The sequence below is a fragment of the Lynx canadensis genome, chromosome B4, assembly GCF_007474595.2.
Source record: "Lynx canadensis isolate LIC74 chromosome B4, mLynCan4.pri.v2, whole genome shotgun sequence".
NCBI classification, from domain to species: domain Eukaryota; kingdom Metazoa; phylum Chordata; class Mammalia; order Carnivora; family Felidae; genus Lynx; species Lynx canadensis.
Genome location: NC_044309.1, coordinates 103,413,012 through 103,440,391, shown reverse-complemented (window position 1 = coordinate 103,440,391; position 27,380 = coordinate 103,413,012). Strand labels below are relative to the sequence as shown.

At 38.7% G+C, this 27,380-nt stretch overlaps 1 protein-coding gene across 1 annotated transcript in view; it reads left to right on the top strand.

Annotated features, from left to right (window-relative positions):
- LIN7A (lin-7 homolog A, crumbs cell polarity complex component) overlaps window positions 1–26,998 on the top strand; it is a 127,550-nt gene extending 100,552 nt beyond the window's left edge. The window contains exons 5-6 of the mRNA XM_030323302.1: window positions 15,180–15,398; window positions 21,749–26,998. Coding sequence (XP_030179162.1) covers window positions 15,180–15,398 — 219 coding nt within the window. The 3' untranslated portion in view covers window positions 21,749–26,998. The remainder of the gene's footprint in view (window positions 1–15,179; window positions 15,399–21,748) is intronic.
- Window positions 26,999–27,380: the final 382 nt, after the last annotated feature.

Below are 27,380 nucleotides of genomic sequence, written 5' to 3'. Positions count from 1 at the left end.
AGAGCATGAACAGGGGAGGGTCAGAGACAGAGGGAGACACAGAATCTGAAACAGGCTCCAGGCTCTGAGCTGTCAGCACAGAGCCCGACGCGGGGCTCGAACTCACGGACTGTGAGATCATGACCTGAGCCAAAGTCGGACGCTTAACCGACCAAGCCACCCAGGTACCCCTAGAAGCAACTTTAAATATCACTGCCCATGCTATAGCAATTGAGACAGAGCTAACTACCACAGGAACCCACTGCACACACCATTTCACATGGGCCTTATTTTATTAAATGGAATTGGCAGGAGGGATGATAAACAGCTGTATGATGCTAACTCGCAGATCATACATCATCTTATGGTGTCAATATTTGTAGATGTTAAAAATGTGATTTCCTCCGGGTGCATTGAATATATTTTGCCCATATATGGAGTGTTCCACAAAGAAACCCAATCATTTTTAACCTGCTTGACCTCTAATAAATGTATTGTTTAAGAAAATCCTCAAGAAGTTAATTATGTGCAACTTATTAGGCATATTTGATTATTCTGGGAATAAACTTAATTATACTCATTAAAATTCCCTCTGGTGCATTTTCAATTATTTATAGAAATGGGGAACCTGAGTCAAACTTTAAACTTTAACTATCTCTGTCGTGTGGCTCTCTCCTGATCTAACCACAGTCATTTGCTTTCTCTAATAGCCTACCTGCTCAGTTATTCCACCAAAATTTTAGTTTGAGAGATAAAAATAGAGCAATCAGTTGACAAAAGATAGTTAAGTTCTCTGTATCTAGAGCACATATGTGGCCAAACAAGTTTACACAACATTGCCCGGTTGTAGTCTTGATATTCATTCATTCATTCAAAAAGTACTTTTTAAACATCTCGAGTGTGCTAAGCACTATTTGGTACAGTCAGGATTCTCTAGTGAAAAAAAAAAGAGAAAGAAAGAAATTCTTTCCTTTGTGGAATTTATATTCCAGATAAACAATAAATGAAATAAATAAACATATACAGTGTTAGACAGTGGCAAGTATGAAGGGAAAAACAAGAAATGTAAGGAGGATAGGGAGTGCCAGGGTACGGGAAGGGGAGGGTGCAGTGCTGGGTGGTCAGAGAAGGTAATACTGGAGAGGATGAGAGGGGATGAGGGGGTCAGCCACGTGAGTATGTAGGGAAGAACATTCCATTCAGAGGAAAGAGCTAGTGGAAGAACACCTGGCATGTTGGAATGTTGGAGAAGCACCAGGGGAGCCACAGATGAGGTCAGTGGTAGTAACTCCCTTTTTTTTTTTTTAATTTTTCAAGTTTGTACTAATTTTTAAAAATGTAACTAAAAAGATATATATATATATATATATATATATATATATATATCTTCTATTCAATATATATGCCACTACATTAAAATGGCAATTTAAAATTCCCTGCATACTTGGTTTAGAAGTAAAGCAGGCGGTAGTCACAAACTCAGGAACAAAAGTAACAGAAAAGGCTTCCTTTGAGAGCGTACCGGCTAGACATTTGCCAAGCGCTCTGAATGTGCTGGGTGATTTAATTCTCACAAACGAATTCAATGGAATGCCTGGAATTTGAGAAGTAATTTGGTAATTTCTCTGAACTTTAGTTTCCTCATCGCGAAGAGATGGTAACAGTGGCTACCTCGTTTTTTTAAGTTTTGGTGTTACAATGCCATAACACGGTTCCTGACACATAATAAAAACTGAATAAATGTTGATAATCATGGCTAGTTTATAATGACGGCAGCAGCCATTAATTTAACTAAGAAATCATTGTTTTCTCAGAGAACTGACAGCACAGCTAAGTTACAAATTGGTTGATGAACGTCAGTTTGTAAAATGTAGGTATTCGTTCATTCAGCAAAATATCGCTGGGTCTGGTGTTGTCTGAGTCATTGGTGACATAAAAAATACCTCTAGGGGTGCCTGGGAGGCTCAGTCCGACTTCTGCTCAGGTCATGATCTCGTGGTCCGTGAGTATGAGGCGGGCGTCACTCATCAGGCTCCGTGTTGACAGCTCAAAGCCTGGAGCCTGCTTCGGATTCCATGTCTCCCTCCCTCTCTCTGCTCCTGCCCCACTCGTGCTGTCTCTCAAAACAAAACAAAACATTAAAAAAATTTTTTTACATAAATAAATGAATACCTCTGATTTTATCTTTATAGGTATGGGAAAGAAATAGGCTTAAGTATGGGGTTCTGTGGGAGATTATGGACGGGCACCTAACCGGGGCATGGAAAGGCTAGAGATGGTTCCTCCTGTGGAGGAGACTCACAGGTGAGAAGATGCTGTAGGTGAACGGAGGCAGCGAGGAATATCAGAGCCACCTCAGGGAGAACGATACCAGAGTCCAGACATGAGACAAAATGGCCAGTTCTGTCTGGAGCCTGAAAATATAATCAGGGGCCATATTGTGATGAGGCACACTGGCCTGAAGCCACTGGGCTGTGTCTGAGCAATATGGCAACCCAGAAGGACTTCAGGCAAGATAGTGACATGATTAAATGTGCATTTTAGAGTGATTACTCTGATTGCAGTGTGCAAAGTGGTTTAGCGAGAACCACAATTAGAGGCAAGGCAACCAGGCAGGCATGCATAGAACTTAATGTTTAGTAAGAGGAAAAACATGCATCTCATTATGAATCTATTATATAGGGAATGTGTTTGTTACAACACATTGTTATTTGGGGGACAAGGGGCAGAGGATCAATAATAACCATATGAAAGCAAGAATATAAAGCCAACTCATTTCATTTGCAAAAAAATTCCTAGGTGGACTGATGTGTACCTCCCTCTGGGAGCTCACATCTATCAAGCTGGAAATCACTGCCGTTTTTCATCTCAGGAGCCATTAGGTGAAAAGCAAAAATTTAAACCTGCAGTATTTCATAATTCTTTCTCCATTTCTCAAACATCATTCCCTGAAAACCTGGATGTAGAGCATTCCCACTTCAACATGAGTGATCTACCAGGCCATGTCACTGAAATGCCAGCACAGACCAATAAACCGAGAGGACGAGGAAGAAAGGAAAACTCAGGTTTCTGCAAATTAATGTACCAGCAGAAAAAACATTCAGCCATGACTGGTCAAAGGGAATCTCAGTCACATTCTCTCATAATTGGGGTTTTGAGGCTCACACAGACCACACTTCTACATCCATAATTTCTGTGGTAATGCAGCTAAAATCCCTTCATTTCACCTAAATTACCTAGGCAATTACAGTTATGATTTATTTTTGCTCAAATTACTTCAAAGCTGTGCTTCAAAGCACTTTTTAAACACAATTGGCCTTTGTCCCACCTCTTCGGTTTATTCTCATTTTCCTTATGATGATGCTGAACTATTGTATTAAAACAAATTATACAAAAAATATGTGAGTACATCCTTATAAAATTTCCAAATAATTCAGTTAGAAAGACTGCTGTCAATTTTTTGTAAAAGCCCCTTTAGTCATTCGCCTCTTCTTCCATTCTAGTTCCTTTCTCTCTCCAAACCTTCCCCATGAAGATACGCTATGGTGATGTGTATTTATGCAAACATTTTCTTTGCACTCAAGTACACACACACACACACACACACACACACACATTTAATTACGTGTTTATTTTAGACGTAAACATATGAGACAAGACAGAGCAGTGATTATAAGGCAAGCATGGAGACAGGGTCATTTCCCATTAATAGTGTGCCTTTGGAAACTTACTGTGCCTCAGTTTCCTCATACAAAATTAGGATGATAACATTACATACCTCACCACGTTCTTATGAAGAGTAACTATTTTGATAAATTTAAAGCACCTAGAACAATACCTACCAGTAAATAGTAAATCGTGAATGTTAGGTATTACTGTAAGTTTTAAAAATGTATGGATATTTCCACATGCTTATTATTCTATGACTTGCTTTCTCAGAAGTATGTCTTGGGTATCTTGCCATGTCAGTTTATATTTACATTTTTTAATCTGCTCTATAGTATTCTATGGTGTGTGAGTACCACAGTTAATCTAACCGTTCCCCCAGTGATGGACATTTACCTTGCTACCCAGTTGGCTTTTTGTTTTGTTTTGTTATTGTGAACACTGCTTCAGTGAAAATCTTCATGTATACCGGTGACTATTTCTGTGGGGTGAATACTGATAGGGGGCAAAGATTAGGGAGATAAGAGTGGGAGAGGGGCAGAGAGAGAGGGAGGCACAGAATCGGAAGCAGGCTCCAGGCTCTGAGCTGTTGGGTAAGTACTGTGCACCGTGCTGGGGACTGGGGAAGAACAATCGATGTGGCGCAGTCCTTGGCCTCTAGGACAGTGTCTACCAGAGCTGTGCATTTTCTGCCCTTCACTAGATTTAAGCAACAGCATGGAAAGACCAAGTGACTCCGACAAGAATCTGGAGAAGAGTTCTGATGAGAGAGAAGGTAGAGGATATTTTAAAATCTAGGCAAGAAATGATCAGAAATAAGAGGGAGGAGAGGATGAGGTGAGATGTTACACGGGGAATGAATATCAGTCAGTAGAGTGTGGTGGTTAATTGGATGTGAGTTGAAGGGAGCATTAAAGATGTCCCCAAAGTGTCCAGTTTGGATGGCTGCGTGGCTAGTGACGGCAAGAACCAGAGAGGAGGGGTGAAAAGAATCTTTGGAGGTTAGAGCCAGTTAGAGCATTGGCAATAAGTTTTATATTGTGAACCTACGTGAAAAATCTTAGTGTAAGTCACTGGTGACGGATCTGAACATGTTCTGTGGGTGTGCTTTTAATTGGTAAAGACGTGTGTATGCAGAGCCGGAGAGGTATTGGACAGTAAACCTGAAATATCCTTTAAATGTTCACTTCTCCTGCAAGAAGGCATCCGTAATGTTGAGTCTCTGCAATTAAATCAACTGTTTAGCTCTTATTAATGTTTGTCATTCATGGTACACGGCGACATAAATGTCCCTGCTGTTTCACACGTCACAAGAAACACATTTGACAGCTGTGGACTCAGACAGCCCCTGCCTAGATTTGTTTTGTTTCTCCCTTGTGCTTTCTATGAATTGCCTGGGTGTCTAGGATTCCAAAACGGGTTAAATAATAAAGTGTATCCTTTGAAGGATTTGATTGAATAATTTCAGGAACACATTATTATTTCTGACACCCCTTAGAAGACTGTGATCTCTGCGAGATCACTAGAGTAAGATAACTGAAGGGGAAAACAAAAAAACAAAAACCCGGTTCTGGTTGACAGAATCCCAGTGTTATTGCAAGGAGAGGAGATAGGATGCTGTGTGCCACACTCAGTTAAATAAGATTCCCCCAAACCTCCTGTAGACTAAACCTTTGTTCTAAGTTGTAAAATCTTTCATAGACCCTTCCAGCATTAACCTTGTCCCTGACATAATAACAGCCCACCCATCCTAAAATTCAGAGGAGGGACTTCGGTGTTTGTCTTTAGGGATCGCAGCCAGTGTCCGGATACGCAGCACGACTTCATTGACATTTAAAACCTCAACTGAATCTGGGTACCCCTTCGAAACTAGTTTGCCGTTTTAAGCCAGGCTCCACCATTCTTGGGTTTCTGCAGCGGCAGAAGGAGATCATGCTCCATGGTACCAGAGGTCTGCATCTGAGGCCTTGGCAGAATTGCAAAGTGAGCAATAATGACCTGAGTGCCAAAAAACCTACTCTTTCAAACGTTTCTTCTAAGTCAGATCTCTTTCTCCCTTCCTCTTCCTCATGCTGCCCTTTGGTGGTCAGGGGACCTGTCCTTGTTTGGTAAAATCTCTTCCCCTCATGTCCACTGAAAATTCAAATTCCACAGGGCTGCTGATTTAAAAAAACAAAAAAAAAAACAAAAAAAAGACGAACAAACAAAACCAAATGTATACTAAAGAAATAGCATGTACCGGGCACTACTATTTACACTCAGCAACATCTTCCTGCATGTTAATGGATGACCAACTGTCTCTTATTGCTTGGGACTGAGGTACTTCCTGGGACATCAGTGCTAAAACCCAAGACTGTCTCTGTCTGGGAACTGAGGCACAAAGAGGAAGGGCATTTCCTAAAGATCAGACTCTTAGTGATTTGTCTACTCTTCACACACCCCGATCTTCTTGACTTCAATCTCTGGGCTGTTCCCGCTGTCACATGGGCAGGGCTAAAGGTCAGTTTGATGATTTGATGGAGTCGCACTAAGTTTTAGTGACTGAGATATATTTGCATGTTTCTGTAATAGTGCTGAGTATGGAGGAGGAGACAGTTTTTGGGTGGTATGTGGGCTGGTGGTCATTACACCTCCACACCTCCTCCCGTTTGCCAAACTACACCCGGAAGCAAATACCGAGAACCGGCGATTTCTACACACCTGTTTCTGGACATTAGCAAGTCTCTGCTCCTCAGGGGTTTAGTGTCACAGAGTGTCATGGCTTGGGAGAGTGTGAGCAGACATAGCATGCCTTGTAGAAGGATAAATCAGGTGAATCATGCCTGGAAAGTGTTCGCCGTAACCTCGACATCTTGGTGAAACCTACCACTCAAAAATTAACAGATTTCATTGGAAGATCTCATTTTCTAGGAATAATTTTCCCATGCAGCTTTTTTCTGTTTCCAAATCTCTAGTGCTCACGTTTGTATTCCTGAAAATGGCTGTGTGTGCGTGTGTGTGTGTGTATTTATGTGCACATATGTATGGGTGTGTATGTCTATTGTATGTGCGCGTGTATGTACATATGTTTATTGAATGCATGTGTGTATTTATTGCATGTTTATGTGCAGTTGTGTGTGTGTGTTTATTCTTCATCCCCAAAACCATCAGGAATTGGTTTTACTCCTCTTGGTGCCAGAATATCAAGGGTTGAGCAGTTACTATAAAGCATTACAACTGAAATGTAGCAGCTGCATTTGTTTCCAATTTTAATCTCCAGATGAAAGGTGAGCTGAGATCACCTAAATGCTAGATTTGTGATTGCTGGTGCTGATTTTCTCTAAAGCTTTTGCTCCCTCTAGGTTTTCTGCCCCTGGGGCCTGCTGGTAATGCTCTATACTCTCCACGCTCACGGTTCAGAAATTTTTATATTTGTAACTAACAGGATTAAAATGTGTGTAACTACATACACCTTTTTTCCTGTCAACCTCTCTACTCCTTTTTGTAGTATTTGGTCATTCGATGGCTTTCCCCTCTCAAGTTTGCTCACATCATGCATCAGGCAAATCTTCTGCACACTTTCCCTCTTCTTAACAAAATATGACCTAGTGGAAGGACTGAGAAGAATAATTTTTTTATGAATAAATAATGATTGTAATTAACATATCAATTGTATGTATGGAAATAATGCTTCTAAATTACTTAACAGTGATTAGAAGCAGTTGATTTACTTAAGTAGCTTGAAACATTCTTCCAACAAACTGTTAATTTATTTAGTAAACTTTGCCCAGGATAATATAAAGGAAACTTCTGCTTATTCCAGAATTAGATTTTGTTGTTGCTGTTGTCCTTAAGCCCCTGAAGTCCTACAGTAAGATTATCACAAAGGGCTAGCATTTGTTGGGTCCTTTTTAAATGTCACACACTTTTCCAGGTGCTTTGTGTATATTAAGTTTAATGCCCATAATGAAACTTTATACATAGATACTCTATGATACCAGTTTTACAGATGAAGAAATTAAAGCTTGGAGATACTAAGCAGCTTACCATATATATATATATATATACACATATATGTATACATTTATGTATATACATATACATATATGTACATACATTTATGTACATATATATGTATGTATATGTACATACATTTATGTATATGTATATATATATATGAGAGAGAGGGTGGGAGGGAGAGGAGGAAAAGAGAAAGATGGTTTATTCATTGACTATTAATTGAGCACAAAATAGATGCTGGGCACAGAGATAAATAAGACTCATCCTACCCTTGGACAGTCTGGTGACAGCAGAATGATTGTAAACTGATAAATTACAGTGCACTGAAATAGATATTATCATTTAGGCAGGAACAAAGTACTATGGGAGAATATTAGCATATTTTTTCCAGGGGATAAATGTGATACCTTTTATACACTTGCCACTTTCCTTCAGCAAAAGAGAATACGTTTAGAACAAGAAATTAACATATTTGAGGAAAACAGTGGATCAAAAGTCAAAAAGTTTTTTCTGAATATGTCCTGTAGCTTGTGCAGAGATATTCCATTCTTAATTAAACACCCGATCAATATGTATACGTTTTCTCAGTGACCAAAAATGATGATTCTAGAGCTACTACAAGGCAAAATTATGAGTTTCTAACCTACCCAGGTCTCTTTCCTGGAATAACTTAGTAAAGAAACTCTTACTTTTTACTATTTGGGTTAGTTATAGTCTAGAGCACTGTGTCCAAACACTAATCTACGTGTCAGGGACTGGCTGACTGGCTATATCAGAGTTTTATAAAGTCACATATTCCTAGGTCATACCGCTGTGGATATAGCAAGTTTGAGACCCAGTCTAGGCCTCTAATATTTTAAAAATGCCTCGATTGATTCCTATGTATATACAGGTTTAAAAACTACTGGTCTAAAAAACTGCAAATAAGGAAGAGCCACCCATATGATATTTACTCTCTAGTATCTTGTTTAAGGCTATGGATTTTGTAGGTAAGAGCCTAATCTCTGGAAACAGATCTCAGTTCTGCTTACTACCTGGGGACCTAGGATAAATTTCTTAAACTCTCCAGTACCTTTCTTATAGAGTTGTGAGGATTAGATATGATGCACAGAAAGTAGCCAACAGTGCTCTGCACTTAGTAAGTGTTCCATAAATGTTAGACTATATGCACACACACACACACAGGAACACATTTATATGTATAAATGTATGCATTCTTTTTATTATGTTTATTTTTGAGAGAGAGAGAGAGACGGAGACATAGCGTGAACAGCAGAGGGTCAGAGAGACAGGGAGACACAGAATCCGAAGCAGACTCCAGGCTCTGAGCTGTCCACCACAGAGCCTGATGTGGGGATTGAACCCACAAACCCTGAGATCATGACCTGCGTCGAAGTCAGAAGCTTAACCGACTGAGCCACCCACACGCCCCTAGATGCACACACGCTTAATAAAATGCTTTAACGGACTAAAAGGAAAGCTGTGATAAGAACAAAATGATCAATCACTGTTAACTTTGTGGAAAAGGAGTTGGTCTGTCTTCGGCTATTTCAGGTCATTTCAAACTTGAGAATCATAATCTACTAATATTAAGCCCTTCACATAGACTCATGCTGCTCCTTCACCAGCCAACTCTTATAGATCTTACCCTTGTCACTAGTTCCTACCTTTTCACATGGCACAAACAAGTTTTGTACAAAAGGTGCAAATTTCCAGTTATAAAATGAATAAGTCATGGGGATATAATGCACAGCATGGTGACTGTAGTTAATAATTCTGTATTGCATATTTGAAAGTTGTTAACAAAGTCAATTTTAAAAGTTCTCATCCCAAGAAGAACATTTTGTAACGTGAACGGTGATGGATGTTAGCTAGACAAACACTAAAATGCAAGGAGATAACTAAGATTGTTTCTAAGGGTCTTTATAGCTACAATGTTCTGTGTTTCTGAGCTACCTAGATATTGTAATCCAATGCTCTTCATATCATTTACTCCCTGATAACATCATCTGGCCCTTAATCCAAAGGAATGACTGATGTCATTTAGGAACCCATGCATAAACCTCGCTCAAGATATGCCTAGAATAACTGAGAAGCATAGCCAACTCTTGGTTATCAGAAAAAGTGTTTAAGCAACTTACCTATCAGCAAACTCCGTGAAGATTATATTCATGTAATCCCCACAGAGAAAGACCTGCATAAAGACCTGGGCATGGGCCATTTGACAGCTAATTATGCACAGATAACAAGCTTCCTTCCCAGGGCAGGCATCTCTTCCATCTGAGGGCTAGCCAGGGTCAAAATTTAACAACTAGTTTCTCAATTGCAGCGAGGAGAAAACACAAGTCATGAGCAAATTAGTGTCTGCGGTGTGATCCAAAGTCTCTTTTATGAGAGAGAATTCTTAATCAACTAGGAAATAGAGCATACCATGAAAAAGCAACCATTCTGATATCTCACAAAGTGTGGAAATAGAAGAACCATTGAAAGATCAGAATGGCCATATTGTTAAGTTGGTTCATTTGCCAGCCACCGATTTGCTAAACCTCCATTAAATTAACTAGCTTTAAAGCTTCCTCGAACTTACAACTGCATGGGATTGCTGATGTAACAAGTATGCATCTGGATTTTACTAAGCTATTTTTCCCCGGCTTCCTGAATGAAAATATCTTCTTTTATATAGTCACATTACAGGAGATGCAGCTCTTACGGTTTTGTATCAATTTAATATTTCATTAGCTTGTATTTATGCGTCTGGAAATGGCAATAAAATGATTTGGATTCTCCCCATATTGATTTCTATGTGTATTTTTAAAAGGTTCGGCAGAAGGAATAAATCTTTTCAGGATGGAAATGTCCATTCTTCCTAGGGCATTTTAATTCACTTCAGTGAATGATCATGGCCAAAGTATGCCTAACTGTAGGGTAGATCATATTTCTTTTTAGGACCTTTTCTCTTTCTGGTCCCTGCTTCTCTTTGGTCTAAATATTTCCTAGGGACCTACTATATACCCCCCATGCCTTCTTGACCACCCCTCGCCTTTCTTACTGAAATCTGACTTTCACCAGATGTCTTTATTAAATGAATCCTTGCGGGGCACCTGGGTGGCTCAGTCTGACTTCGGCTCAGGTCACCATCTCACAGCTCATGAGTTCAAGCCCTGCGTCGGGCTCTGTGCTGACAGCTCAGAGCCTGGAGCCTGCTTCGGATTCTGTGTCCCCCTCTCTCTCTGCCCCATCCCCACTCATGCTCTGTCTCTCTCTGTCTTAAAAATAAATAACACATTTAAAAAAATTAAATGAATCCTTGCTAATGAGTTCCTAAAATTGCAGTAAGTACAACAAAACTCCAAAGCAAGGGAATGAAATCTTAACATATAGGAAGGATTTCAGGTTTTAAATGCAAGAGGGGATTTTGCTGTAAAATTGGAAGGCTTGCTCAGTCTCTTCACATTCCAGGAGGGCCACATTCTCCTGCTGGGTGAAAAGCTGGAGCTGCAGGTTCTCAAGTGACGATCAAACTGAGCTGGTTGTTACAGGACAATGTTACAGAACAAGTCAGGAGGGCTTTTAGATGTGCAGCCTTGACAGAAACAGTTTAATCGTTTACAAATAAACTATTGCATTTCAAAACATGTTTTAAACATTTAGCTCAAAATAAGGCATACTTTCATTAAGAGTGAGAGATTGAAGAAGCCCGAAGTAGGGAAGGGTGATAAACGTTCGGGGCTCAAGGAATACCTGTTGACAAGTGCTTGCATATCAATATATGTATCCTAACTGAGCAGATAGTTTGGCTTCTTTTTTTGCATGGAATAAGACCTCCATGCGTAGGTGGTCTGCTTTTTTGTTCTCGCCTTAAAAGAAAAAGAAAGGAGAGAAAATGGCCTTCGTCTTCTAAAAAGTTGTACTGAGGGGAAAGGGTTAAATGGTGGATGAGTGGTAAGGAGGGCACTTGTGATGAGCTCTGGGTGTTGTATGTAAGTGACGAGTCACTAAAGTCTACACCTGAAACTAATACTACACCGTATGTTAACTAACTGAAATTTAAATACAAATTTGCAGAAAGAAAAAAAAAAGTTATGCTGAGGGACTAAAAGCACTTAAGAGGTAAATTATAGGTTGAAGAGATAAGCAATTGCACCCAATAGTATTCACCAAGTAGGCAAAGCCAATGGAAAAGGGCATCCAGATCAGTCATTAAGACAAGAGTTAAGACATTTTTCTAAAAACAATTAAAACATAGAGTTAAACAGTGTTTGAAATAATACATCTTACATACTTCCACTTCTTCAAATCTTGGAATTACCACTTAGTTTCTATTATACTGTTCAATCATGTAATTTCTACCATTTTCATAAAGCATTTTTGGAAGCAGAAGAAGTATGACACTCGGCCCAAATACCTTCGGAAGGTTCTGTGCCCTGGTGAAGAAAGCAGAGCGAAAGGCAGAGTCCAGCCAGGAGACCTATTGACTCTGGTGAGCTCAGAGGAACCTGAGTCATCATCTAAACCAGAGATAGAGAATCAAGGCAAAAGTTCTAGATTCGAAGACCATGGCGTCTGCTCCTTTATAAATTGCTAACTGTGGGGGGAGGAGCGGAGCTGGGGGTTGGAGAGGATAACTGATGGTTCAGTGGGGTTCGGTATGGCATACCAGCCATATTTCTCTCAGCTTTTCATCCCTATGGTGAGAACTTGATGGCCCCATGTATTAGTACCACAGGTCTCCTGTGGCAACTCAAAATTGCAGGCATAATGCCTAAACTGGGATAATGGGCCTCCAAAGGTCTGGCCTAGAATTTCCAACCCTATTAGATGAAAGCAAATAGAACAAAAACCAAAAGGAGTTTGGAGACTAATCATCTGGCCTAGAAAACATGTGAACCAGTGTTATTGAACCATATCAACAAATACATTTTAATATTAAAGAAGAAACTAGAGGGGCGCCTGGGTGGCGCAGTCGGTTAAGCGTCCGACTTCAGCCAGGTCACGATCTCACGGTCCGTGAGTTCGAGCCCCGCGTCGGGCTCTGGGCTGATGGCTCAGAGCCTGGAGCCTGCTTCCGATTCTGTGTCTCCCTCTCTCTCTGCCCCTCCCCCGTTCATGCTCTGTCTCTCTCTGTCCCAAAAATAAATAAACGTTGGAAAAAAAAAATTTTAAAAATAAAAAAAAAATAAAGAAGAAACTAGAGAAGAGCAGGGACAGCCAAATCACTTTCCTTTAGAAGGAGAGATTCACACAGTAACAATTCACCTTGGGGCAAATTAGAAATTTTGTGCACACTGAAAACAGGGATTATATTGTGCACAGTTGTCAAAGTGTTCACCTGTCCTTTATGTTCTTCTAAAGTACTTAGAATATAATTTGTAGAATATGTGCTAAATAAGCATCTGTTGAGTGATCATGTCAGTGATTGAATAATTAAAAGAATACATTCGTCAATGAATAAGTCTATTTCCCTAAGCTTTAGCTTAGGCAAAAATTCACTCTGCCCAGCAGCTTTTTTTTTTTTTTTTTTTTTATAAGCCCTTGTTCTCCATTGACCACAGAGTTAGTGAAGGAGTAGTCATGGAAGTTGCCTCCAGGGCTCACCACGGTCATCTCTTAAACCCTTAGTATCTGCCTAGTGCTCCAACACATGAGGAAGCCGCATTCTTAAACACCAGCGTGACTGCCTCATTGCTAAATTCAAAGTTTTTTGGGGTTTTTTCACTTTTTTGTTTTCTCAGTCTACTCCAGCTTGCTGAAGCAAGTGATAGAATGGAACATAATCTTTTGTCTCCAAATCTGTATAATGTAATTATGAATCTCAAGATAAGCTGAAGTGTGCTTAAAATGCAACTTACTTTACTTTGAGTAACTCAATATAATATCCATTTTGAGTCCCCTTTCTGCTTGGGTTGTAAAATGTGATCTCAACCAATTTTGGGTGGCTTCTCGGCCACCTTAGCCCACTCTTAGGTTTTCTGGAAGTCTCTCAGCCTATCTCCTCACACAGATGATTCTCCTAGGAGCTCTATCCATGAAGCAAGTCAAAAGACCTTTGTACTTCGATCCTACAAAATAGGAGTTATGTCATCTGCCCTGAAGATCAGCTGAGAGGGAAGAAGATTATCTCCTTTTCTCAGAGCCCTTCTAATATGATTACAGCTTTCTTCTGTTTTGCTTCTCACTAATCCTAACCTGGAGAATCTTTAGAAGCTCTGGGAAAAGAAACCTCTTTGTATTTCCTTGTGGTAAAAACATAGCTTCCCCAACTATTATCTGTACCATCTGGACCATGATGCTCAAAAGACTTCGTAGTCCAAAGCGGAGAATTGATTTATTTTTTTGCTTTCTGCTTTATCACTCCTACCTTACAGGTATGTGTGCATATCTGATTATATCCTTAGTAAATTTCTCTGAAAATAAACTATTCTTTATAAAGGGCTTATTCAATGCATAACGATAATGCCCTCTAGAAAAATTGTACCAGTTTGTGTCAAGTTATTAGCAGTATATGAGAGTGCCATTTCCCTACATCCTTGCAAATACACCATATTTACCATTTTTAAATTAAAAATGAAATATTTTGTGTTCATCTGTACTTATTTCATTACAAGAAAGCTTAAACATCCTTTCATGAGTTTTTATTTTTGAATTATTATGTGTCCATGAGTCCATGTGCCCATTTTGCTTAGGTCTTTACTGCCATTTAAGAATATTAAAAATTTGTCAGAAATTGAGAATGTATTTTTTTTTTCTGGTTTGTTATTTGACTTTTATGGTATATGAGATAGAGAAACTTACAATTTATAAATCTGATTTTGTGATTTTCCCCTTGGCATTTTTACTTCAGAATTCTTTTTCCATTGCAAGATGAACGTTCACCTCTATTTCATTTTAGTTGCTTTATGGTTTTATTTTTACGTTTAAATTTTTGATCGGTTATATTTAGCATAGACTATGAGGTTTGGGCTCCACATTACTTTCTATCTTTAATTATTATTTGTTTCAGCATCCTTATGTAACAGTCCTTTCCCCCTTTGGTCTAAATCCCACATCTGTCCTATAACAGAGTTTTACATAATCATGGATCTGCTTCTGGACTGTGTTCGGAACTCTTACTACAACAATAAGACACTGCTTTAACCATTATAGATTTTTAATAACACGTAATATCCGATAGGGAGACTTTACCTTTATTACTCTTTTTTAAAATTTTGTCAGAATTTTCTTGACTAGTGCATTTATTCTTCCAGATGAAATTTAGAAATCCCACTCTAAACGTTAGTGTGATATTTGAGGTCTTGATTGCTTCTGATCCTCCGAACGTGAGCCCCCATTCAATCCATCCGGTACCCTACTGCATCCTAACCTGCCTATACTTCATCTACAAACGCAATAAATAATGATGATGGCAATGAATGCCACTTGCCACACCTTCTTGAGATTTCAAACTGGGATTTTAATAAGATGCTAATTTCAGATTGGTCTTGCAGGGAAAAGAACATGCAAGCTCTCCCCTTTAAGAGATGTCACTGTTTTTTCAGAGCGTGGAAGGGGAACACCATGAGAAAGCAGTAGAACTACTCAAGGCTGCTAAAGACAGCGTCAAGCTGGTGGTCCGATATACCCCCAAAGTCCTGGAAGAAATGGAGGCTCGCTTTGAAAAGCTCCGGACCGCCCGGCGTCGGCAGCAGCAACAGTTGCTAATCCAGCAGCAGCAACAGCAGCAGCAGCAACAAACACAGCAAAATCATATGTCATAGGTAAGAAGTGCCTTCTTCCGCACAAGGGAAGTCCCTTACCCATATAAGTTTGTTTCGGTTTTTAATATAGTTTCTTAGCTGGATTAAAGTCATTAGGTTTGACAATGCTTCCCAAAAATCAAGCAAGCAAATAAAAAAATGATGATCTCAGAAAATGTCAAGAAGACAGTTGCTGACTTTATGTCATTCAGCCATATTTTCTGCAAAGGTAAAATATTTTGGAAAATAATATACTTGCGGGGGGCAGGTACAGATTAGGAGATGCCTTTATACAAATCGGGAAAATACACCCTCTGTGTAACCCAGATCACTGGGCACATAGCCACATGACAAGAGTGTGGGTTGGATTCCAGCCCCACTCAGCCCCTTGGCCATTTGCCTTTGCACAGTGTACAAACTAAACAACCTGATCTTGGGAAGATCCCTTTAGAATACTACAAATTATTGGAAAACTACTCCACTCTGAAGAATGAAGTGGAGACCAGTGTGCATGTTCTAAAAGATTCGAAATTCTCTGTGGGTGCTCACCTCAAATGTGATGCTCTTCCCTTTTTTCTAAATTTCACTTTGTGACAAAAATGCTAAGTCAGGTTTTGCTATATGTTTTTAAGAAAATTCAAGAAAAAATGTTAAGAATCACCATCTTTGAAGTGCCTCTATGTGTGAGGTTCTTTTCACGTATTCTTCCTTATCCTCAGAAAAACTCTTCAAGGTATCATTAAATCCCATTTTTTAGACGAATGATATGAAATTGCAGTGGCTTTGTGGTGTCCTCACAGCCACACTTACAAGTGGCATAGAATTATTTTCCTTTTTGCTCTTGCAGGCATGTCATCCGCCAACATCAGATATTCTGGAGTCTATAAATTGTCCTTGCTATCCTTTGGAAGAGAGTTAATAGCATTGTAGACCTCTATGCCATGATGTCTGCAAATGTGATTTTGAAGTTTCAAATGTCCTTGGAAAAATGACATTTGAACATTGGCTAATAGTGGTTTTAGGTCATTCAACATCAGATTACTATTTGCACAACCGGAAACGTTGGATATGACGTGAGACTTTCTGTTGCTTGCAACACAAAAAGGAGAAGCTACAGGGGGAAGCATAAAGACTATAGGATTTGTCCTCAGACAGTGCTGAGGATTCAGTCTTTCTTTAATAGCCTGTAAGTGCTATTGTATATACCACAGTTTGGTGACTTTATCTAAAATCACCTTCCATTAATCCTACAAATTACATTTATTCAGCAGTAAATATCTATCTGGTACTGCCATGGGCCAGGCACTGTTTGATGGGCTGCAGAAACAGCGTGAACAAAGCAAAGTCTTTGCTCTCATGGTGCTTACATTCTGGCTGGGGGAGATGGTTAATATACAGGTACATGACAATATCCTGTTGGAACCAGTACTTTGCAGAGTTAAAAGGGTGCTTTGATAGAGATTGGCTAGGTGACAACTTTTGATTAGGTGGTCAGGGGAGACGTCTCAAAGGAGAGGACACTTAAGCTGAGGTTGAAGGACGAGGAGAAGCCAGAAATGAGCATAAGAAGAGGAGGAAATAGCCAGTGTGTAGCTCTAAGAGAGACTCCTGAGCTATTTGATGTTTGAGGAATAGAAAAAGAACCAGTGTAATTAGTTAGGAAATAATGAGTGAGGAAAGAAGGTAGATGGGGGCCAGCTCGCAGAAAGCTTTTTAAACCACTGAAAGAAGCTAGATTTTATTGCAGTGGAAGCCACTAAAGGTTTTAAGCAAGGGAGTGACATGATCTGATTTATGTTTTTAAAAAGATTACTCTGGCTGTTCTGAAGAAAACAGATTATTGTAAGGTGAAAGTGAGAACAGAGACTAATTACAAGGCTATTATATAGTAGTCCAGGCAAGATATATGGTGCCTTAGCCAGGATGATAGGGTTGAGATGGAATGATAGGGATACATGTGGACAAGTCATTTCGTCCACATCCTTCTCCTCTCTTATCCATTCCAAATGTACAGGTATTTTACCTTGGTGCTTTCAGAATCCCTTCAAAGATCTTTTTTCTAATAATAACAATCCACGGTTCTTTAGTCAAACATGGACACTCTTTCCACTAACCCCTTTTTTTCTTCTATCCTCAAAAATGCAGACTTGTACCATTTTTCTAATTGGTTTGCCACACTGGCCCAGAGTAAAATTACTCTAAAGTGTTTTGAAAGAAATATGTTGCCATTCAGACTTGTGAGGTCTTACTAAAAGCTTCCACCATTATATCCATTCAGTCTTCATAGCTTTCGAATATCTTTGTATTTCCTGGGCTGTGCACTCAATTCCATCTCTCTGCTCCATCGGTCTTCATTAAATTACTTCAGAATTTCCTATTGTCTCATCACCAAAGATTAACATGAAAAAAAATTTGTTTAATGTTTATTTATTTTTGAGAGAGAGAGAAAGAGAACATGAGCGGGAAGGGGCAGAGAGAGAGAGGGAGACACAGAATCCGAAGCAGGATCCAGGCTCACAAGCTGTCAGCACAGAGCCTGACGGGCTCGAACTCATGGGCCATGAGATCATGACCTGAGCCAAAACCGGATGCTTAGCTGACTCAGCCATCCAGGCACCCCAAAGACTAACATTTTTAATAAAAGACATTTACAAACTTTTTTTTTTCCTTATACACGATATGGTGATTCTACTTAAGTGAACATGAAATTTATATTTATGCCTGCCAAGACAGCACTTCCTACACACACCATCATGGCCCCTTGAAATGAAACCGTAGTGACCATTTCAAGTACAAGCCAAGTACAACCAAGTCACGTCGTGCACGGATTTTATGGTGAATTCAGTCAAAGAGACCTACATTAGGTCTTGCTCAACTTTTAATTAATTAGATTTTAAGGATTAAATGGGATTTGTTACACTTCCTAACTCATACTATGACTGCTTTTGGGAAGAAATTTGAAGCTAATTTGACCAATTGACTGAACAGATCTCTGATTTTTTTTTTTTTTAAGTTTGACAAGTCAAGCAAAGACCAGGTAAAGCAACATATTCATCAGATACTGTCTTATTGTTTACCACATGAAATACAGTTTCTATTCTCTAAATTAGGATTTTTTTAAATCCAAAATGGTATATGTTATGAAGTAACTAATCATGGTAAGTGGTACATACAAATGGAAAATATGTTGAATGCAAGTGGTGTGTGGAGAATGTCTGTTATGCTCACTTTTAATTTTAAACTCACCTGAAATAAAACTCAATTGTTTTTTTCCCCTTTTATGTTTGATAATCAGGAGGAGTAGATTACATCTTCTAAAAGGTAATAGACATGATCTTTATACAACTGTATTATAGAAACCGAGACAGAGAATAGGCATATAGGTATTTTTATGCTATACCCACTTTCTTGACAGAGAGTGTTACATTTATTTGGCTTGCAAGATCTCATTTTTTAAAGCATGAATTTGTATACGTATTCCACCCAGACTCTTGAACAATAAAAGGGGGAAAGAAGAGTAATCCTTCTTGAGTTGTCTCAGAAAAAATTCTGAGGAAGTCAAGACTTAAAAGATTGTCAACTTCCTCTGCCCTCCTGTTGCTGGATTGAGGGTGGAGAATTCATGGCATCTGAAACCATTCTGGATCTTAACATATTTACAAAGTAGCTGGAGTTTGCTAGTGGCCTCACCAATGGTCAGGCCCCCACTTCCTTTACTTTGTCCACTGCTGACTGTTCTATATCCTCCACTACCACTGCCACAGCCGCCATCTTGATGATCCGATCCAGAAAACCACTGCAGAAGTGAGAAAACCAGCCTCAAAGGAAGGATACCTCTGATAAAATTGAATCCAAGGAACCCAGAGTGACCGAGTAGAAAACTGGAATAATAAAAATAATAATCATAATGCTGGGTAACATTTATTAAGCAATTAGGTGTGCCGAGAACTCTTCTAAGTGCTTCATATATGTTAAATTACTTAAGCGTCACAACAATCCTGTAGGTATTAGGTAGTAGTTTAAATCTCATTTTAAAGAAAGAAAATGAGGCATGTAGGATTTTTTTTAAACCATTTCACAGCTAGTAAGTAAGTGATAGGGCCATGATTCAAACCCAGAAACATACGTTCCAAAGCCTCTTTCTCTTAATCACTGTGCTACCCTGCCTTTTTCTTCGATGGCTCTTGCCCTTACATGTCCCACCCTTCCTCACAGACATGTTCACATAAGCTTTCCAGGGATTCATTCTCACCCTACTTACAGCTGGAGTTATCCAGTTCACCTTTACCACTCATCCCATACCTCAAAGCACTTCCATCACTTTGGTTTTATTAATTTCTTACTGCTGCCCTAAAAAATTACAAGCTTGGTGGCTTAAAAGAACACAAATTTATTGTCTTGTAATTCTGTAGGACCGAAGTCCAGCACAGTCTCACTGGGCTTTAGGAGGCTTCGGGGGAAAATTCATTTCCTTGACTTTTCCTGCTTCTAGAGGCTCTCCACATTCCTTGCCTCTTGGACCCTTTTCCTTCTTCAAAACCAGCAAAGGTGGTTAAGTCCTCACATTGCAGTGCTCTGACTTCTGCTTCCTCATCGCACCCACTCTCCTGGCTCCTTTTCTCTCTCCATCTTCCACTTTTAATTATATCAATTATAGATCCCACTTGGATAGTCCAGGTTAATATCCATATTTTAACATCAGCTGTTTAGGAATCTTAATTCCATCTACACCTTTAATTTCCCTGTAGCATGGAATCTACTAGGTATTAGGACGTGGCTATATTTGGGGTCCATTATTCTGCCTACCACAATGACTCATTAAAAAGTTAGCAAAGCAGGGGCACCTGGGTAGTGCAGTCAGTTAAACTTCTGACTCTTGATTTTGGCTCGGGTCATGATCTCACATTTCATGGGATTAAGCCCCGCAGACCTGGTTGGATTCTCTGTCTCCCTCTCCCTCTGCCCCTCTCCTGCTCACTCACACGCAATCTCTCTTTCTGTCTCTCTAAATAAATAAATAAACATTAAATAAAATTAACAAAGCAATTTGATCAGTAAAATTTACACTAATATGGAAAAAGAGCTTTTATTTAAAAGCATAAAAAGAATAACTAATCTATGGAATTACAAAGCAAGGGAATAAGAAAAATAATGAGAACATTTGGTGCAGATGGTTCTTCCCGGTGGGTATTTCAGTGACCCACATTTTGGAAGCCCAGTCATCTCTCAGCTGCTGGCATATCCCTCAGGCCTACCCCCTCCCCTGGATAGATGAAAAGATCCAAGACTCTTACTAAAATTCACCTGTTCTGAGTCCCATTCCCTTCGGACGCGTAACTATATAAAAAGTTAATTCATTAAAAATTCACTTGGTAATTAGGGGACCTGTAGACAGTTATTCAATATAGGACTCAGTAAAATGGTCTGTTCGTAAGAAAAAAATATGTAAAACTCATAATAAAATATGTGGCAGTTAGCGAGCACTCCAGAGTGGTCGGGTAGTAGTAGAATTACAGTAGTAAAATGTCACTAACAGATACTGCTTGTGTGTAATATGTTGTTAGGTGACTCCTGAAGAAGCACAATGGCCTTGTGCATGGCTTTCAAGCCACACTGCAGGCCCCAGGGGCTTTTAGGCACATCTCTAGAAGGCATGCCAGCTGGAGAGTGTTGATGCAAAGTAGGCAGATTGCAAGGCCTGCCACAATTTGTGAAAATCTGTTTTGTATATGATGCTTCGCATTCATTGAAATAAAAATATCCACAGCCTTGAAAAACAAAGATTGGAAACCACTGTTCTCTCTGGAAGGAATGATTCCATAATGGCGGAAGAGGGACAGGTCTTGGGGGAGTGTTCAGGGAGGCCGCTCCTCCAGATCTGACCATAAGGGCAGCTGCCTACTCTTTGCTACCTGGTGTCAGGCCTGAAACAGGCCTGATACCTGCTTCAGAGAAGGGATGTTGGTGCTTCCAGCCTGTCAGAGAGAAGCTTTGCTGACTGCACCTCAACAAGATCCCTAAGACTCACACTGTAAAGGTTATCTATCTTTTGCTTTTATGAAGAAAAACAGAGTCATCTGGAATAGGGAGGAAGAAATGTTTTACATTTGAAATGTTTCCAAACTGGGGTTCTGTCTTTCATTTTAAGGAATAACTGTGTCTTTTCCATCCTCATTCGATAATTACTTCCTTTGCAAACATCAAACAATTTTTTTTTTTTTCATATGTGGAAGATTGTGCATGAGTGATAGGGCCTAAAATAATCCTTGCTGTTCTCACATAGCACATGCTCTTTTGATATTTTTAGCATATTGTAGTTGACAAATGAATACTAATCACTGATTTCCCTTCACTCTTTTCCCTCCTTTCAGGTCCTTAAAGAGAGGCTACTTGATCAAACATCTGATAGTCACAAATTTGAAACCGTGCTTCACAATCCCAGCACATAATGAAAGGAAAAGACAACATTGATAATTATACCTGTCAAGAAGCTGTGACCACGTGATATAGAAGTTCTTCACCCAGGCAACTCGACACCTTCTTTCTCTGGGGCTGAATCCCCACTGCTCACGCGCTCTTTACACACACAGACCTTCCATGCACTGCAGTGGGAATTCTCAGTGTGTAAAGGGAGCAGTTTTCCGGTCCGCAGACTGAAATAGTACAACAAGAATAAAGTCCGTGACTTTCCGATAAATCACCGGGCCAAGATTAAATGAATCTTTGTTCTACAGCTTTTCCAGAGATTAACAAATCCCTCATTAGGCTATAGTTTAAACTGCATCAGTTCAAGGTTGTCATCACTTAAAAGAAACCTACTCATTGCCCTATACCCTGACCTCTTCCACATCCATATTGCTGAGTTGTCTGAATTAGAATTCCAGTTAATTGCAAATTCCACCTTTATTCCCCTTATGCTATATTTATACTCTGTTCAGGTTCTAGAAGCAATTGGCTTTTTATTTTCTGTTTCCATGAATTTTATTATGCATTAATGGAGAGGGACAATTTTAGCTCAACTTTTGGTTTGCTAGAGACACGGATAGAGAACTCTAGTACTGTATATTTTTTTAATTTAACTATCACTTGTATCTATGATTATTAATTCTAACAATATAACATGTATTTATTCCACAAAATATATATTATCAGAGTGTATCTGTTACAAACTGAGGTCTTTTCTTACCAAATGTTATGAATCTGGTAAGAGAATACTAGCAAAGGACCTAGCTTCATGAACTGATCCTCCTGTGATATTTCCATATAACCCTGCTCTCAATATTTGTTTGTTAAGTTTTATATTTTTTGATTGATAAACTCTGGGTAAGTCAGAAATCTTTCTGTCTACACTGATATGTTGTCATAGAAATTTATTTAATATGTTAAAGCCTAAGGCTTTACAAAACTCAATTATATATGTTCATACATATACAAATATATGTGTCACACAAGGTTTAAATCAGTTTCCCCAAAGACAAAGTGGATGTTTTTGGCAATCTAAGATCAAAAGTAGTATTCCTTTCAAAATTAGGCATATGTAAATGAGGATATTAATTTTGTGAATGAAAAATGCTGCTCCTTCTAGAGGGAAAAAATACGTAATTCATGACACACATTCATATAGGAAAATAGACAATGTGATATCATCTCTCAGAAAGTATCATTTGCTGGAAAATGAGCCACCTCTACAGATCTTCACTTTTGACTTATGGTAAATCTAAGCACATAAGTCTGATTTTACTCATTGGAATGAATAGAAAGCAATAATTATTTGCGCAGTTAAATACCTTAGGCACAAAAATGTACCTGAAAAAAGAATACACATTCAGTTGAAACATTCTAGAAAGATGATTAAAACTGAGGCCAATATTTGAATGTTTCTTTTTCTCAAATGCAGAAACTGATTCCCCAACATAAATAAATTTTACATTTCAGATAGTCCCCCAAATTAGAAATTTATGAAGCTCACTTCAGGAGCTATTTCTTGAAAACAAAACAAAACCAATCAGAACTACCCAGTACATTTTATTTTGCCCTTTCAAAGGGTGTTATTATCAATACCAAGTTCTGCCTACTCTTCACAGTGCATCACCCAACAGACAGCAAAGAGCAAGGAAGCTAGGAGGTACACCAATTCCAACAACCATCCTGAAAACATATCATTTTTTACTAGAGAGAAATGAGGGGGGAGGGGAGGGCAAGGGGGATGACCCTGAATGTTATGTAAAATAGGTTTACAAAAGAGATAAGCATGACTAAAGGGAGTGAATGGAGACTAAGTGAGTATTACTCAGTTTGAAAGAAGTAGTTCTCATTTTTATAAGAAAAATTTAATAAAACATATATTTTAGTTATCATTTAACAAAGAAATGTTAAAGCTATTCAGGCAATGCACAGATTCTCATAAAGGGAAATATTTGCACCCTTGTAATGAGAAAATGGTCATTTCAACACATTTCAATGCCTTGTATAAATTTGAAGTTCAAGATACGTTTTCATTTAGCCATAAGTGTATGGTTGATATTAAATTATCATATATTTTCACATCAATATAAATCTTATCATGGTGTTACAGAAGCAGCTATCAAGTGAGCAGATACTTTATGTTTGTGTTTTCTAGATGTCTTTGTATGTTATGCTTCATTTGCATAATGGTTAAATGCTAATAAATGTATGCCAAGTCCTTTGTCAAAGTGAAGGGGAAATCCATCACAACGAAGGTATCTAAAGACAGAGTACATGTCATGGTGGTCCTACATACAAATGATACAATGGCTGGTCTTTTTTTTTTTTTTTTTTTTTTTCAGTAAAATCTGGGTATTGAAATATAAACCTTCCCTTAAAGTTGTAATCAAAAGTAGCTGACCTAAGACTTAGAGAGGTCCTTTTGAGGTTTTCTAAGTTTCACTGAAGCCGGAGGGAAAGGGAAAAAATTGTACTAATGTTGTTTACTATTAATGATCTTGGTAGAGCTATTGGCATGTCCAAAGTCATATTAAAGACATAACAGGTGCCTCTTACATAAAGCTCAATCCTGAATATCATAAATAAATTAGATATTCAAAGTTAGGGGGAAAATCTGGTATGACTGTATCTTCTTGATCCTCGTGAATTTTAGTTCTTTCCCCCGGTCAGATTGGTGGCCAGATTTTTCTAAACTCTTTTCTGCAGTGATTTTGAAGGCCAGTACTCGGAGCATACTTCAGTAAAAAAAAAAAAAGAAAGAAAGAAAGAAAAAAAAACAAACTTGAACCTTTTCATTTGGAGCATTTACATTTTGATTCTGTTCCCATTTGAAATAGAACATCCGCATGGAGATAATGAGCTTAAGTTACAATTGACTTTGGAAAGAATAACAGACTTTTGTGCTCCCTCAATCATGTAATCAATAGGGAATTCTCTTGTTATGTGAACTACCACTATCTTTTAAGACAATGCTAAGATCTAAATGCAAAATCTAGCTTTCAGGGGCTTTTTAAGAATTCAAGGCTGTCTCCGAAGAACTTGGCTAGAGATGGATTACATCAATTTACAAATGCAGTTCTCAACCCGTGACAAATCAAACTGATGTGATCTCACTTCATTTTACTCAGCTGTGCCTATAGGACTCCAAGACGTTGGGATATTTTGTCTACGTTATCTTAAGCCTCTATAGATATCTGTTAATGTGTGAATAATGTCTGAGTTTCTCATCTTTTAGCTGGTTTGTGTTTATTATACAGCCTGTTAACAAAGACCAGCTTTAGATAGCATTGTGAAGTAGAAATCAATGTTCTGAAGATTCAGGGAAGCCAGTGTTAGGCAGTATCTCCCCAAAAATGGGGCAGTCCTACCCATCTCGTCCCTCTCTGGATCATAAACTCCAGGAGTGAAAGGTCTGTGACTGCATTGTGAACTGCCGTATCCCTGGCATCTGGTATGATGCTTGGCACACAACAGGCGCTCAGTTGGTGTTTGTTGAATGAATGAACAATTGGATAGGTTGATAGACAAATAAGTGAATGTTGCTTTCAGATAATCTGAAAAATTTCACCAACTTACAGTAATTGGCACTGTAATTTCTGAATTTCATAGTCAGAACCAGATTTACTCTTTTCATAAATAAATGCTTTTCAGATATATGAATTTGGAATCAATTACTTCAAAAGCTTCAAGGATTTGAGGGCATTTAGATAAGAGATAGTGTCTGGGGAGTAAGATATTTTAACAATGAATAAAACTCAGCCTTTCTAGTTTTTTTCTGAAAGCTCCCTGAGTTATTTTGCAAGGGCGATTAAAACATAAAACCCCAGTTATGAATTTTATAAAATATTATGTTTTAATTTTTAAAAAGGAAGAGAAGTCATGTCATCAAGCACATTTTTAATATCTCTTTCAATGTTTTATCTTTTTACTAGTAACATTTCTCTAAGGAGTTCCTAGTAATTGGGGACACATCTCTAAATCTTCTGCTTTCAAAAGATCACTTCTTTCCTATTTGATTTCTAGGATGTACCTGAGCTAATGCTTAATCGCATAGCAATTAAGACTTTTCCACGTGTTTATTCCTTTAACAAATATTTATTGTGCACCTTGTACATTGCTAGGTCCTAGAAATGTAATGGCAAACAAGACAGACCTAGTGCCCTCCTGGAACTTACTATGAGGAACTCCTCAACACTTTGGTAGAGTTTATTCTCCATCGGGTCCCTCTGCACAGCCGACAGAAGAAATAAAATCCCTAACTCCGTGGAAATCATGAAAGAACCCCCTGCAGACACTTACGTGAACTTGCTTTTCAGACACATCACTCAAAAATACTGCTCAGTTTATCCATACACCATAGTTCTACCCCAGCAAGGTAGGTAAGTCATAATTTATTCATAATGAACACTTACTGAACTCTCACTAGGTTCTACTGTTCTTGGTACTTTCCATAGACTACATCATTGAATCCCTTCAACAACTCCAGTAGGTTTCGTTTCATAGACAAGAAAACTGAAGCACAGATATGTGACTTGTCCAAGGTCACACAGCTAGCAGATGAAATGGGGATTTGAACCCATGTGGTGTAACACAAGAGTTCATGTGTCGAACCATTATCTGTGGTTTGGGGGACACCATTACATTAAAAATAGGAGTCATTAATATAAATGGGTCACTGTATATAAAAGTACTTTGAAGTTGTAAAGTAGTATGCAAAAACATAGTAGTGAAGTTATTATGCTCAACAGACCACATCAGTGGCAGAAGCAGACTAAGAACTCAGTCTTATGTTACAGCTTACTCTTGTGAAGAACACTTCAAGCCAGGGACACGGATAAAGTACAGATCCAGGAAATTTCTGACATGTGGGAAATATGTCAATGACTTTTCAGAATTATTTGTTAGCCACTGTGTCTATCTGGTGCTACAAGAAACAAAATCCCTTGCTGTAAGGGCTTAAAATAAGTACACAGTGTGGAGCTGAACCAAGGATATTTCACATTTATGGGAAAAGATCGGGCAATAGTACTATTTTCTCACCATTGCATGTGATCGCGTCTTTCCAATTGTTTTCTTCATTTTTCTGAAAGAGCTGCAAAATTGTGCAGTGGTTCAACCTGACCAAAGTGGTATTATGCTGCTGGGAAGTAAAAGTATTAGACACCAGACTGGAAGTATTGTCTTCATTATCAAATGACTTTTAAGTTCATTTAAAATACGGATATTGAAAGATGTTTAGATGCTGATGGTGCCTGAATATTTAGACGCCAAGTTCCTTGCCCTTCTTCATTCCAAACCATACAGTGGGGGTCACACTACTAAGGGGTAGATTCTAAAGCCAATAGGAAAGGCAGAAATTGAGATTGGCCTAATGTTAGAACCACAAACAGATGGATGTGACCACATTTCCAGAGGCTAACAGGAACTGACACCTTCTGTGGGGAGAGGGAACACCTGCTTCCATCTGATTCACTCACAAAGACGGATCCCACACATGATTTACATCTGTTCTCTCTCTGCCCCTCCCAGTCAAATGGG